The following is a 15,800-nucleotide window of genomic DNA, read 5'->3' on the forward strand; positions in this document are numbered from 1 at the left end:
AGGAATGGGTGTTACATAATGATCTGCAGAAAGGGAGGAGACAGAGGGCTGCTCCCGAGGTCCCATTCTTCCTGCATTCAGTTGCAGGCAGTGCACTCAGTTCATTGCAGGCAGCTTGTGGTGTTTCATCAACCTAGCTCCAAGCGAGGTATGGACATCATACTGAACTTTCAGCCTGATGGATACTGGGCTGGCAAGGAAGTCTGAGGTAGGGCGGTCAAATTTCCTGGAGGCCGATTACAGTCCCTGGGAATTTTCCCAGCAAGCCTTTGCTATGGGGACCGAGGCACAGAGGTGGGAGAAAGAGAGAGCCCTGCTGTGGCTGTCCCATCAGGGAATAATTACAGAGCTGGAGGGAACTTGGAGATAATCCAATCCAATGATATTCACACTGTGATCTGAGGAGCCCTGGGGTCTCAGAACCGCCCCAGCAGAGGAGGGTGAACCTGACAGACATTGAGCTTCAAATAGAGCAGCTCCACTTTCATCTGACTTAGAGGTTGGGGTCCATGTAAGATTTCTTTTAGGAAAAATGAAATTGTGATAAAAAAAAAATGATAAGAAAAAAACCCATTGGGTTAGTCTATCCTTCTCATATGATAGCGTCCAAACCTCAGGCTGAGCCCCAGGCTAGGGTGGTTCTCTGAGCTAGATTTCCAGATATTCCCTGATCAGTGCATGTGTTCGGATGCTCCATGCAGAGTCTGTTACCCTCCGTGGCTCCGTTGCCAGAGTCTGAGGGATTTTGATTTGCAATCATCTGCAGAGAGGTGTCTGGCTAAACCTTTTCCCTGACTCCTCAGTGGGCCAGCGCTCCCCACTCTTCACAGCCTCCAGTGACTCTGTCATTCTTCCAAAAGAGCACACTTCCTGCCTCCCTCCGCTATCCGTCTTCTATGGAACTGCAGATTCCAATTTCATGAGATGAGCTCCCAGAGGCCTCTTCCCACTCCATCCAGAGTTTCAAATTAGTGCAAGGCAGTGAGCACAGAGGTCTTGGTTGGCTACCGGAAGGCATTTCCCCAAGGAGGGATTGCAGACCACTCTCAGGCAGCAGATGGCCCTCCCTCCTCAATAGCAGCTCTGCAACTCCCTGGACAGAGACCCCAGGGGCAATTAAAAGCCTCTCTGCCATCATCTCTGCAGTGGAACTGCCCTTGCTACTGCTGGACTAACAAAGGAGCAAAGACCCTACATGCCTTATTCACACCTCCAACAAGCTGCGGTCGACCCAAGAAGAGGAGGCCAGTCCGTCTCCCAGGGGTCCAACCCACCCCTCCCTGTTTGTCACTAGACAGGCCCTCCCTTCTTAGCTATATGCTAACCTCCTTCTCCCTGGGAAATTTCCTCTGCAGGAGCCAAAGCAGATGGGAGCTGGAGTTGCTGGAGCTCCTGGTCTGTGTGCAGAGCAGGCACCCAGGAAAGGAGGAGAGAGTGTGACAATCCCGCACCTCAGAATGGAGGGGCCTCGTGTCCAGGTCGGAAAGTACAGACGCAAGCTTGCTAAGGGCCTCTGGGCACAGGCTGGGCCAGCTGCTCTGGATGTTGCCTCCTGCACTGACTATTGGGTACAGACTTCTTTCAGCTGAGACAAGATGCAAATCGGCACACTATTTTCTTTGTTCTGCCCGCTTCCAGGCCTAAGGCTAGATCTTGCCATCTACAGCCAACTGTTCTATTACCTACAATATTCAATCACTTATTCAGCAACTGGGTGTTGACTGTTAACTAGAAGCTCTGTCCTGCTCACAGCACTTGGATCATCAAAAAATAAAATAAAATAAAATAGAAAACTGAGAATAACTCAATCCATGACCAGGGATTACTTATAGGATATTAGAGACAAAGCAAGTAGACACCTGAAACAATCAATGCCCAATAAAACAAAGTAGGGTGAGAATTCCCTTAGTTCTTTGATAACAATACTTGTTCATTCATAGAAACATTATTCACTGTTAGGATAGGTAGACACTCTGAAATAATGAGGAAAATATTAAAAATTGACTTGAATTATTTCAATTTTCCTTCATTTGAACTCATTTATTAATTCAATTAATCTCTCTAGTTCACTTAAATTCTTTCCACAAAATGTCACATTTCTCCTAATTATTTTCTCATAGAACACTTCTTTTCCTTCATTGCAGTTTTCACAATGAGTAATTATATTATCTCAGTCCATCTGCGCTGCTATAACAAAATGCCGTAAATCAGGTGGCTTATAAACAACAGAAATTTATTTCTCACAGATCTAGAGGCTGGGAAGTCCAAGATCAAGGCAGATTCAATGTCTGGTAGAGGCCCACTTCTTAGTTTTTACAGGACTGCCTTACTGCAGTGTCCTTACACGGCAGAAGGTCTAGGCAGTCTCTTAGGTCCCTTCTTTAAGGGCACAAATTCCATTCATGAGGCTCCATTCTCATGACCTAGTCACTTCCCAAATTTCCCACCTCCTCATGCCATCACCTTGGGGTTAGAATTTCAACGTATGAATTTTGAAGGGACACAAACATTTAGATCATAGCATATATATTTGGCCCCATATCTCCTGTGACAATTTAAGGTCTATCTCTTCCTGAGAGAATAATCTTCAGGGCAGAAGTCAGGTTGATTTTGTTTGTCACTGTAGCCCCTGAGGCCAAGCTCGTGCCTTACATATTACAGGGACTTAGTAAGTAGCTGCGATTAAATAAGCGAATGAATTGAAGACAATGTGCACATTGGTCAGCCTCCCAGAGTGGAGAGTGGATTTGAAGAGGCCAAAATCCACCTTCTCTGACCCATCCCTGGGAGAGCCAATCACACCAGCCAGCCTCAGAATCCCACAGCCCTCCAATCATGCCTCAGATAGAGAACATGTTAGGTAGCACTGAATTTTCTGTTTATTCATCAGTTTCCCCTATTAGATTGTGAGCTCCTTGAAGGCCAAATCTGCCATCCTAGGGTTTAGTAGGTACTCAAGAAATGTCTGATGACTGACATATATACTGATGCTTCAAGTCCTTCTGGAGTCCTCAATCTTCTTAGCGTGACAATAAGACTTATGTATAGGAAACAACTAGAGGAAGTTTTAGGGAAATTAATTGTTGAGTTAATGCCAAAATATGTAGCACACAAAATAAGTGCTGAAGGAGGCCAGGTAGGAGAGAGATTTACCTTTCCACGAGTGTGTATGTTGTGAATGGCGTGGGGCTTGCCTCAGGCCCTGAAGTTCTTTTCAACTAGGCAAACCAGGAAGAAATGTCTCAGACAGAAATTCAGCATGAGACAAAGTCTGAAAGTGAGAAAGAAAATTGGGTGGGGGGTGTGCAGCTGCATATATGTTGGGAATGTGGAGTGGGAATATACTGCATGTAAATAAAATGAGGCACATGAAACACTTGGCACCATGCCTGTCACACAGGACATTATTAGCATCACCCTCATTATCATTATAATTAAGACTGTTATTAATTAAGGCATGTGATTTAGAAGTTCATTTCTAAACTCTTTAGATCTTCTATCTGAAAGAAGGAGAAAGACTGTCTTATTGCTTTTCATCCTGTCATTAATTTGCTTTTTACTTTTTAACTTGTATTAATAATTAACCTACATTCATTATTTACTGAGTAGTGGCAGTTACATGCTAGAAAGTGACCAGGGGCCAAATTGGCCAGGCCACGTGGGCACTTTACAGAGAACGTTTGATCTTGACGTAAAGATGCCTTGGTTGCATGTTAGAAGCACCTGAGGAGTTTTTAAAACATTGATGTCTATAGGCTGCACCTCAAACCAGTTAAATCTGAATCCCTGGGGGTAACGACCGGACATTTGTAGTTTTTGTTTGTTTGTTTTGTTTGTTTTTGAGACAAAGTCTTGCTCTGTCGCCCAGGCTGGAGTGCAGTGGCGTGACCTCAGCTCACTGCAACCTCCGCCTCCAGGTTCAAGCAGTTCTCCTGCCTTCGCCTCCTTAGTAGCCATGGCTACAGGCACATGCCACCACACCCAGCTAATTTTCATATTTGTAGTAGAGATGAGGTTTTACCCTATTGGTCCTTCTGGTCTCCAACTCCTGACCTACGGTGAGGTGATCCACCCTCCTCGTCCTCTCAAAGTGCTGGGATTACAGACATGAGCCACCACGCCTGGCCTGACATCCTTAGCTTTAGAAGTTCCCCAAATGCAGCCCAGGTTAAGAATCTTGAGAGTAGAGGAATCGTTATATGTGCATGGGTAACAGGGACAAAACAAAAAGGAAGGAACAGCAAAGTTATTTGTGCTCTTTTAACTACTCTTATGCAAGATCTCTTAAGGTTTGTTTTCTAACTCCTATTGTGCACCTAAGGAAACTGAGTCTCAGCGAAGTTGAGCCTCATGGGTCACAGAGCACAGAGCAGGCCAGGTCACAGAGCACCCTTTGCTCTTGTCTGCAGGTGGAGGGATTTGGAGGATAGTGTGTGGGGCGCAGAGAAGAGGAAGAAACCAGAGGCAGGGAGGCTCATCGGGAGGTAAGTGTAGTAATCTAGGCACAAGATGAGAACTTTGAGATTATGTAATTGCCTGGATCATTTGTGAGTGAAAACCACCGGCTGAGCGATGCCATCTTCCTATCTTCTGAGCCAGAGAAACCCAAGCCAGTGTCTGTCCCACTCCTTTGAGGATGCTACGTCCTCAGAAGCTTTAGAAATTGAAATACAGTGGCAGTTTCAAACATAGCATCCCTTTACTACATCAGCAGCTTTCCCTCTTCAAGAATGACTGGCTCTCACAAAGCAAAAAGCATAAAATTCATCCGATGCATTTTCCCTTAGGTCTTTTAAGATCTATGGTTTTATAGGTAGTGGGTGTAAATACATGGTTTAAAGACATAATCTTCAGCTTGACAAGGTGTCTTTTGAAAAGTAAATTAATGACAGAATAAAAAGCACTAAGGAGAGGCTTTTTTCTTTTTTGAGAGAAAGGAAGATCTAAAGAGTTCATCATTCAATGAATCTCTTCTGAACTATATGCCTTTAGGGTGAAGAAAATGGACAGAGAGAAAGGGTAGGCTTCAAAAGCCACATTGCAGAAACGAGAGATGGCAAAGTGAAGCTACTGAGTGCCATGAGAGGAAGGGGGTGTGATACGGGTTAGCAGAATGGCGTGAAGAAAATCTACGGTGCTATTCCTTCACTTCAGAAATGGGCAAAACACTCTCTGAGAGCTCTTGTGCAGGCCCCATGCTGGGTGCTGGAGGTTCAGAAATGGATCAGACATGGTCCCATCCCTGAAAGAATTCAGGGATGGAACCATGCAAGAGTCCATCAAATCAAGTTAAAAAAAAAAATTCCTCACTGATGGCAGTCTGGTAAGGGAGAGCTGTGAACAAAGGCAATAGGTCCCAGGCAGCAGGAAGCCCAGGGGCCTGTGGGAGATAACAAGCTGTGGGAGCAGGGCAGGAAGCCAGGACATGGCCAGCAGAGTCTCAGACACAGTGAGAGTTGGAGCATCATAGAAAGCAGAAGGAGGGGCTTGATTCTGCAGGGGAAATGTGTAAAGTGACAGAGCTGGAAAACCAGGAGGTAGAATGTGGGGTGATTTTTGCTCAGTTCTTTAGGTAATGGTGCTGGAATTTGTCAGGCTGGAGATGACTGAGTTTGGAATTCCAGTTTGGTCACTGGGACTTTCCTGAGGGCAGCCAGTGCTTGGTTCCAGACCATTCCCACAGACAGCCCCTTTCCTGATTACCCCGGGATGCTCTTGGGCTTTTGGCAGCCCACGGCTGTTGCTATAAAGGCCATGAATTTCAAACTGGATTCCTAAAGCACATCTCTGAGGCTGACATACCCACTCCACCTTTGTCTCTCTGATTGGATTCTATGGGCCAACTGTGCTAGAAATCTATTGTCCCTGACATGAGGAACAAAGCTCTGTGTGACTAGCCCTCGACTCCCTTTCATTTTCTTCCCTTCAGTTCTTTGTGCTGCTCCAGTCATGCAGGCCCTTTTGCCATTCCTCATGCACACCAGGCCCTCCCTTCCTCAGGACCTTTGCACCTGCTGTCCTCTCTGCCTGAGATGCTCACCATCTAAGTGTGCTCAGCCACAGCTCACTTCCTCACTTCATGCAAGTCTTTGCTCAAGTATCACCTCTCCAAAGACCTTCTCTGTCCACCCTATGTAAAGAGGCTCACCCTTATCTTCATTTATTTTTCTCATGCAGAATTGCCATTACCTGACGTTATAGATTTGTTTATTTCTTCTTTTTTTCCTTCTCATATGTTATGGATGGCATGTTTGTGTACTCCCAAATTCCTATGTTGAAATCCTAATCCCTAATGGATGATATTAGGAGGTGGGGCCTTTGAGAGTGGATAGGTCATGAAGATGGAGGCCTCATGATGGAATTAGTGCCCTTATAAGGAGAGACACAAGAGAGCTTGCTTCTTTCTCCAATCTGCCATGTGAGGATACAAGAAGATAGCAGTCTACAAGCAGAAAGAGTGACTCATCAGAGGCGTATGAAGCTGGCACCTTGCTCTTGGAATTGCCGGCCTCCAGAACTGTGAGAAATAAATGCGTGTTATTTAAGCCATCCAGTCTACTAAATTCTTCTAGAGCAGTCTGAAACGACTAAGACAGTATGACCCCCCCAATTATTAAGCAAGCCTTTTCATGATTAGATCCTCAGTACCAAATAGTATTTAGTCTTAGTAAGAGTTCAATAAACATTTATTGAATTAAAAAACTATTTCCGATTTAGTTCCCCAAATAGGTCAGGCCTTTTATTGCTTCCAGTCTCTGCATATACTATTCCTGGAAGCACTACCTCACTCCCACTCCTCAGCTCCCATCTTCTTCTAGCCCCTCGCCAGCACTCTCCATGGTATAGGTTAGGTGTCCATTCATCTGGAAAGCCAATCGTGACCGCTTCCATTACAACACACTTCATCAGGTCCTCCTCCTTCACGTAGGTCTGTATTCCAGCATTTTCCATGCTCCATCCCTATAGCCTAGTTGTGTGTCTACCTGACCCAGTGACTTCCTGCAGGGCAAGTGGGGAATCCGATTACCACTGAAGCCCTAGCACCTGGCATCATACTTGGTACGTAGAAATTTTCCAGGAAGAGTTTGTTGGCTGCTATTGTCTCTGGTTTCTCTGTGCTGGAGGTAAAGACTGTAGAATGGCTTTTGTGTCTAGCATACAGAAACTTGTGAGGTGAAAACTAATGGAAGGCACTTTCACAGGACTGCTGAGTCCTACAACCTTCCTGGTATGTCAGAGGACAGCCACGCTCATACCATTCCTGAAGGCTGCACAGAGTCAAGAGAGAGCCCACCTTTTTCACCTTAGCGAAGGGAAGTCCATCAAATCGAGTTAAAAATCCCTCATTCATGGCCTTAAGAGTTCCCCTTTTCCCCTGGGAGAGATAAACGAAAATATGTTTCCCTTCTATATTAACAGCTTAAAATGTGAGATAAATCCTCTCATCCTAACCTGTTTTTAACAAATGGACTCTGCTGACCAGTGGCATGATACATGTCTGACAGATCTATTTATCCATTCTATTTCCTTAGAGATAGCAGCTAAGAAGTTTTATCTATGATTTGTCTTCCTCCCCCATTCCCGTTTTCCTAACCAAGCATGTGGAGCAAGCATTTGATGGATGGGTGGTGTTTGGCATAAAAGGGGCCAGAATCAGATAGTTTTCAGGATGTGAGCAAACTGGCTTATTAACAAGGAGTCATCTGGCAGGAGGTGGTGAGGGAAGGAGGAGTGGATACAAACAATGGCCAATGATGGATGAAGGAACACCTGGGGTTGCAAGGTGTAGACTCGAGATAACTGGTGGCTGCAGCCAACAGCAATAATGGGAGCGCCCAGGCTCCGGCACGGCCTCCTATGCAGAGGTGAATGTCAGACCAGCCACTTGACTCCCTTTGACAATCCTCTGAGAATTCCCCACTGCAAATGCAATCACTATTTCTTTTCATTTTTCTTTTTGTAAAATGCATCCACCTGCTGAAAGAGACAGATACTAGGCAGGGTAAAAAGAGGCAGAAGTTAGGCGGTAGTGTTTTGTTCAGCACCCCAAGAATCTTAATCCTCGCACTTGTGCACTGGAGTTTAATGGCCTCCTTTTCTGATGACACTGAGGCCGAGAAAGGAAAAGTGACTTGACTCAAGTCATGCAGCTAGGAAGTAATGGTGTTGGGGTGTTACACCTCTGTCTGTCTATTGCAAAGCCCTCCAAACCCACTTGGTTTCTTTGCTGCAGGGATGTCAGACCAAGGCCTTTCTCTGCCCCTTCCATATAAGCAGGTAGGTGGGCATTTGCTCTATGGATGAAGCTGGATCTGCCTCTGCTGTTGTAGGAGATGTGAGGACAGAGGCTGCAGCCCTTGGACTGAGCTCTGCGGCTTTCAAGCTGTGTGGTCTTGGGCAAATCACTCAGGTTCTCAGAGGCTCTGTCTCATCACCTGTCAAAAGCAGATAATAAATCCTTCCTGTTGCAGGCATTGAGAGGATTAAGCTGGATGAGGTATGTGAAAGTTCTTTGTAACTCATAATGCCCTCTGCAAATATTAGTTATTATGCTGATACATTTTCCCTTAATAACCCAGAGCTTGGGATATAAAAACCCTCCATGCCCTTTATTAAGACATTTCCTAGGAGCTAAGCTATTTTATGTCTTTTTGTTCTGGTATGTTATAGTGGGTTTTACACTGAAATGTCTTTGAAGCAGTTTTAAATGACTTAAAAAATAACCAATCTGTGGTTCTTGTTGATGTTTTGAAAACCCCTGGAAATGATGATAGTAATGACATAGCTAATTATGGACTGCTTACTAAGTCCGGGGTGCTCTCCTAAACGCAGTAATTCACATAATGTTCTCAAAGCCCCAGGAGGCTGATACTGCCACCACCCCCATCTTACAGATGAGGAAATGGAGACACACACAGATACATAACTTGTATAAGGCCACAAGGTAGTAAGTCACAGAGCCAAGCTTCAAACACCAGTAGTCTGGCTTCTTAGCACTATGCTATTTGGCCTCTCTCTAAGCTCTCCTTCCAGTTTTGCCTAAAAGGTTGTGATAACACCCCCCAGTACCTCCACAAACAGATCCCTGAGTTTTTTTAATACCTCACTATTGAAATCTGGCCTAACATTTAAGAATGATAACTCAAAGAGGAAAACAGCATAGAAAAATCTGATTTCATGCCAATGTTCAATAAACAGGGACTCTCAAAGACCTCATGTGCACTATGCCAATGTGTTGCCATTAGGTTTTATGTGGCCATTCCAGGTTTAAAACTAATGTAGAGATGAGAACACTGAGGATGAGGCAGAATGTTGGAAGATGCTTTTTTTTTTTTTAAGTTCCTCTTTCCTACCCCTACCACATAGTAGGCAGGCCTTTTAAAATCCCTTGAGCCTTGGTTTCCTCATCAACTTGTAAATCTGCTTCTCAGGGTTACTCCACCAATAATTGCAGAGTTTTTGTTCCCTTCCTTGGCAAAGCTTCCTTGGGGATTCCTGGCTTCCCCCAGGAGGTGTCAACAATATCATGTCCAAACGGGTATATTGGGTCCCTTCATGACATCAGCTGCTTTTCCTTCCCTTTGATTTCACTTTGCTCTTGCACTGCTGACCACAAAGCCACATGGAGGTGCCTATCATTCACTATTGTGTGGATTTCCCCTATCGTAGTGGTTGCTCTGTCCCTACTCTCATGACGCCACTATTATATACCACAAATTCACTAAAGGTTCTCACCAGTATGAGAAAGCTCTTCCCTAGGCCCTACTCATTCCTTTCATTAACTCATTAATTACACAATGATTTATTGATGGTCTACTTGTGCCAGTCACTGAACTTATAAGTTGGGATATGTTAGTGCCATAGTCCCTGTCCCTGCCTTCACGGATACTATATTTGAGAATGAATAAGTAACTCTGCAAAGTCTACAAACATTGATGAGTAAACATGTTGTTATTAAGCACATCTTCAATCTGTAAAGCAAAATAGTATCTTCATTTTCAGACTTTCAGACTTATCTCTATTATAATGGGGGAAGTACAGGGTGAAAGGAAAACAGAGATCTCTCTCTTAAACTAATGGAAGCAAGGAAGGCTGCATGAAAGAAGAGACAGCTGAGACCTGGAGGATGAGTGAGGAATTGGCTTCAACAGGAGGGTGAGTGGTGGGGCTGCTGTGTGCAAGGTCCTACGGCCAGTATGTTTTCCCACCAAGGTGCGCATCATGAAGGTCCTGAGGAATACCACACTGATGCCCCCCAAGAGCGTTCTGTGCCAGGCCCGCTTTCTCCTGAGGACTTTTTTTTTTTTTTATAAGTGCCTGGGAGCAGGCCAGAGTCCTCTTCTTTAAGACAGAGATGACGTTTCCTTCTGTCTGAATTCTCTACCGCAAGTGCTCTTTCTCTTGAGCTCTGCATCCCATCCTGACTTCTATAGTTGACTCATTCGTCATAAGGATAGAGTTTCCATTTGAAGCTTTCTCTACGTGTCATCCAATGATTCTATTAATATCTACCCTAAGAAGTTCAGATGAAGACTAAATAAGATAATGTAGGTTAAGAGACTTCATAAACTGGGAAGCACTCTAAAATTGGCAGCTATTACTGTTATTGCTATTGTTAAACTAATTATAATAATAATTATTCCTGCAGAAGTTAGGTTATTAGTCCAAGGTCACACACCTCCCACCTGGATGTTAAGCACACGGAGCTAACAGCATTTCAAAGATTTATGCTCTGAGATGCAAAAATCTCCCACATCCAGGTATCTCGTGCTGTGTTCAAGCTCCCAGGACCACAGCCAAACTGCGTTGCCTGGACTCTGCCCCTCGGATACTACAGCTCCTTCACCAGTACACCAGTGTAAGCTGTAGTTGCCAAGATTTTCCAAAAGCATAGTTCGCATTTATTTTGTTTAATTCTTACATTATGTTTCAGCCTCCTCCAAAATGCATTTGATTGCAGAAAGAGCCACGTGGGGAAGTTCAGCTCACAAATAAGAATATAATTATTACACAGTTTAGCAATGCCTGGGTGTCACCTGGGTATTCACCGGTGCTCCAAAATTCAATTGTCTCTCCTTCAAGACCATATTTAATGGGATAAACAATTTCTGCTAAATGCAATAAATGTGAACCTGGGCTGTCATCTCCATAATCAACACAAATTTCCCATTAGAAACAGTGGCTGTGATTGAGATTCAGAATTTAATTTGGCAGTGCTCGCTTCAACGTGCTAGTGTCAGCTTCATGGGAGCCTCCCATCAACCAAAGACAGAACCGCTCTTCCCTGTCTCGAGGGAATCTTAAAAGAAGATAGATTATAACTCAAGAAAATTATACGGCTTCAGTATAATGAAAGAGATAAAACATTATTGGATTATCCTGTTGAAATAACAGCAGACGGCAAAGCAATAATATTAAACTAAAGAAGGGCCCAGACCCGTCAGCTCAATTTCAGGGGCCACGGGGAAGCAGGAAGGCGGGCAGGATCGCCACACTTGATGCAGGAACCCCCAGCAGTACCATAGCAGCTCCCTCTGATGGTTGCTCTGTGGACTCAATTCCAGATAACTAGTTGGGTGAGATTGCTGTGTGCCAGTAACCAAAGCTTGGTGTCATATGCTAAGGTCTCAGGCCCCAGCATCAGGCCCAGTGGTAAACTCTAAGTAGATGATCTAGCTAAAAATCAATGGGTTGAATCAATAGGATGAACTAATTCACCTTTATCCATCTGCTTTTTACCCCACCAACTTTGTTTCAACAAATTCACCTAAAGTACTTCAGTCAGACAGGAGGAGCTCAAGAGCAAAGAAAGTCTTACAGGATGTTTTAATATGATGGAACAAATGAGAGAAAGAAAGCTTAAATGCTCACTTGACAATCCGGAAAATTAAAATTTTATTTCTGGTAGCCCAGAGAAAAATTGTCTTCTTATTCTCTTCTTCAAGCCTCCCTCCATACCCGCAAAATGGTTTTTGCACAAGAGTGTAAGTGAGCAAAGTAGAATGTACAGTTTTGTGCGGGAGGTAGGGAACCATTTACCTTGCACATACCCAAAGCCATCAACTTAAAATTCTCTTTGACATGTTTCCTCTTCCAGCCACCATGATTTTCTCTTCCTTTTCAACTTTTTCTCCTTCAGGGATTAGTTTCCCTGGCTCTTGTCTCCAGCTCAGAATCTTCCCTGGGAACCTATCCATGCCACTCCTTTATTAAGCACAACAATTCCACTCTGCCCCCGAACTCCTGCTGCCAACATGCACAACCACACCCTTCCTATGCTCAGCATCCAAGTGAGCTGGGGGACCAGGATCCTCTCTCCTCAGAAGGGAATGGCTGGAGATTTGTCAGTCACACACACACACACACACACACACACACACACACACACACAGTAATTTCCGCTTCATTTTGTTTCATGAAAAATTATTTGGTAATCAGACACTCATTTACTGAGAGGTGAGAGAGCATCATGATTAAGAATTTAAAATTCTAGAGCCTGAGTTTGCAGCCCAGGTCTGCCACTTTCTAACTGTGTAACAGTGGACAAATTGCTTAAGTGCTCTAAGTTCCGTCAACTGTTACAGCATCTACCTTATAAGGTTCTTAAAGGATGGAAGGGATTAATACACAGATTTCATGGCCAACACATAGTAATTACCCAATAAACAGGAACTACCATTATTATTGAACAAGACCTTGTACTCATCAAGGAAAGAAAAAGTTAATGTTCATTCATTGATTCATTATTAAGCACCTACTATATGCCAGTCACAGCTAGAGAGTGGAACTGAAATGCAAACAACTTCCTGGCTGGTGTCAATTTGAGTGAAATAAAATTGTGGAATGAGTAAGGTGAGGATTACAAAGATGCTTAAGCATTTAACTCAGTATTTATTTAAATCAACTTGCATTTCACAAGCTAATATCTTTATTTTAAACAACTTGCATGGCACTGCCTCCTGCCCTTCCACGAACCCCAGGTGGAAGCTGGTGTAGGGATGAGCTGGCCTGGGTGCTTGAGGGCTCAGGCCTCTCACTGTATGCATCCCGCTGCTGTATCATCTGCTAGGAGCATTCCCATCGCTAGCAGTTAAGTGTTTCTGAAGCAGGGCCTGAGCAGGGGCTGCCTCCATTTTGAGGAGGTGGATTGTTACACTGCCTTTGTCTTGTCTTATGTCCTCCAGAGCATGAAGACCAATTTGACCAGCAATTCCACTTCCCATCAATAGAGATATCTATAAGAGAGAAGGTCAACAAACATCAGTTAGCCCTTCTTATATTTCTGGTGCCTTACTGGGGTTGGATGAGGTATGTAAGCCAAAAGGTTTTGGGAGTCTGAATCTCTGTGCTCCCTGCTGCAGTTGCCTGGCCATCTTCCTGGCCATTGTACTTGTCATGCTCCTGCCTACCACAGGGCCTTTGCATATGCTTTCCCCTTGCCCAGAAAACTCTTCCCTCCTCTAATTACCTGGTCAATCCAATTCACCTCTTGGATCTCAGTGAAAGTGTTATTTCCTCAGTAAAAACTTTTCTGATCCCCCCAACTCCCCGTCAACTGTGACTCCTAACTCTCCATCAATTCCTTGTATTTTAAATTATCTGAGCATTTTGCAGCAGTTGTTACAATTCAAACTTTAAAGACCTTTATGAGACAATTCAAATGATATTGGCCTTCCTTTCCAAAGCACAGTCTCCATTGTGACAGGGGCTATATCTGATTTGTTCCAGCACCTACGCTGGCACACAGGAGGCCCTTACTAAACATGTGTTAAATGGATCATTGGATGAATGAATGAATGAATGAATGTTTTCCAGCTTAGACAGTTCCCAGCTATGGGATGCTGGATAGGTACATTCTTCTCAGCTTATATAATGGGAGCTGTGTTATCTACTGTGAGCTCTGGATGCTGTAGATGAGGTAACAACAGACATTGGTGCTTTCCATTTCCCGACACTTGGCTTTCACTTGAGAATTTTTGATGGTGAGATTGGTAAGTCATCAATGACTTCAATCATGATATATCATGTGTCCAGCTTTGCCTATCTCAGAGTGTAATTGTGGGTAAATTGCTTAAAAATGAGAGAGCTGAGTGAATGGTTTCCAAGGGCTCCTCCCACCCATAGGAATCCTGTGGTTGTGTGACTGCACACTCACTGGGAAGATGACTGCTTGGGGCCCAGTTGAGGTGAAAGAGGAGAGGGTGGACAACCTTGAGCGTTTCACTGGGAACATGAGAGGGCAGGCAGGAGTTTCGATCAAAGGCTGTGGGAGCAGACCACTGTTTCTGAAGCCGGGTTTCTACATTTCCTGACTGTGTGACTATGGGCATGTTAGTTAGTGACCCATTGAACCTCAGTTTCTTCATCTATAAAATGGGAATATCAATGATATCTTCATGGGATTGTGAGGATTGAAGAATTTAATATTTAATATCATATATATATATATGATACAAAGTAACAATTGCTCTTTAAAAAGTAACCAATGTTTATCTTGCTTTTCCATTGTGTCAGTTATCACTCCAAGTGCTTTATATGCCTTATTACAAACTCAAGACAGCTCTATGAGGTAGTTAATATGATCGTATTCATCTCACAGCTGCAGAAACCGAGGCATCAAAAGGTCAAGTTTCTTGCTCCAAGTCACAGTTATTAAATGATGGAGATGGAATTTCGACCCAAACTGAGTTTAAGCACTCAGCAAGATGTCTAGTATACATTAAAGTGTCCAATAAATGCTTGTTGTTTGTTTTACATGCGCCATTTTCATATTAAATAGTATCACCAAAAAGTCACAGAAAGGAATAAAAGTGAGAGAGGAGTGAATGGGTGAGGACACTTATATGTCAAACTGGTAGAAAAATTTGAGAGCTGGAAGGGAGCTTAATGGTAATTAAGTCTTTCATTTGTTAATTCAACATCTATCACTGAGCAACAATGGTGCTTGGCTACTGAGACACCGGTAAATGGGACATAGTCTCTACTCACAGGCTGGATAGACACGCCAACCCAAAGTACAATGCCTAGAGAGCTATAATAGACATATGTCCAAAGTCCTCGGGGAGACAACAGGAGGAATTAGCTAATTCTTTGGGGATTAGAGGAATTTTTGCGGGGGGGGTGGTATCTGTGCTGGAATTTGAGGACTGAATAGAAGCACACTAAGCAGAAAAAGAGGGTAAGCATTCCAGAATGACCCAAAGAGATGGCTTGCAAAAGCCATGCCTTGACACTTCTCTAACATGAAGCAATCTGTGTTGTAAAAAATAATGAAATATGGAACAATCAAGGGCCCGGAGGGAGCTCAAGTTTCCTAGTATCCAGCCTCACACTCCACACCCACACCTTGTTGTTGTTCTGGTGAATTATTTTCTGGACCTCCCCAGAGTTCCTTTTCCAGTCAACTTACTCTTCTGATGGGAGATCTCACAGGCTAGGCCTTGGAATCCAGCAGGACAGATGCAGTCACAGTGTGATTCTGAGAAGACAAGGCAGAGAGAGTGTGAATCATGCCAGGTGGAGCAAAGAACTCCTGGAGCTCAGCCCTCCACATCACTGCACTTCCATCAGGTTAAAACAGAGCACAGATTTAGTTAAATGGCTTGCTATACGCAGGTTCAGTGCCAGGAATATCCACTCCTTTCCTGAGGGCCTTTGCCATGAAGGGGTGTTGATTGCCATCCCTGGGAATACACGGAATTGTTGAGGACAATTACTCATTAGCTGACATTTGACCCATACTTAAATGCTTACAGTGTCAGAAGCTACATTAGCAGTCATTGAGGCCAATTGTCATTGAT

The 15,800-nt window shown here is 44.0% G+C and overlaps 2 protein-coding genes across 2 annotated transcripts in view; one reads left to right on the top strand and one right to left on the bottom strand.

The window, feature by feature from the left end:
* C8A (complement C8 alpha chain) overlaps positions 1-1,793 on the top strand; it is a 61,147-nt gene extending 59,354 nt beyond the window's left edge. Inside the window, exon 11 of the mRNA XM_002750872.5 lies at positions 1,356-1,793. Coding sequence (XP_002750918.2) covers positions 1,356-1,507 — 152 coding nt within the window. The 3' untranslated portion in view covers positions 1,508-1,793. The remainder of the gene's footprint in view (positions 1-1,355) is intronic.
* An 11,078-nt stretch (positions 1,794-12,871) lies between these two features.
* The window catches only part of C8B (complement C8 beta chain), a 37,898-nt gene continuing 34,969 nt past the window's right edge, over positions 12,872-15,800 (bottom strand). The window contains exons 11-12 of the mRNA XM_002750874.6: positions 15,410-15,478; positions 12,872-13,235 (exon numbers count right to left, since the gene is read on the bottom strand). Of these exons, the coding sequence (XP_002750920.1) occupies positions 13,084-13,235; positions 15,410-15,478 (221 nt within the window). The 3' untranslated portion in view covers positions 12,872-13,083. The remainder of the gene's footprint in view (positions 13,236-15,409; positions 15,479-15,800) is intronic.

This window comes from Callithrix jacchus, chromosome 7 (assembly GCF_049354715.1).
Source record: "Callithrix jacchus isolate 240 chromosome 7, calJac240_pri, whole genome shotgun sequence".
Classification (NCBI taxonomy): domain Eukaryota; kingdom Metazoa; phylum Chordata; class Mammalia; order Primates; family Cebidae; genus Callithrix; species Callithrix jacchus.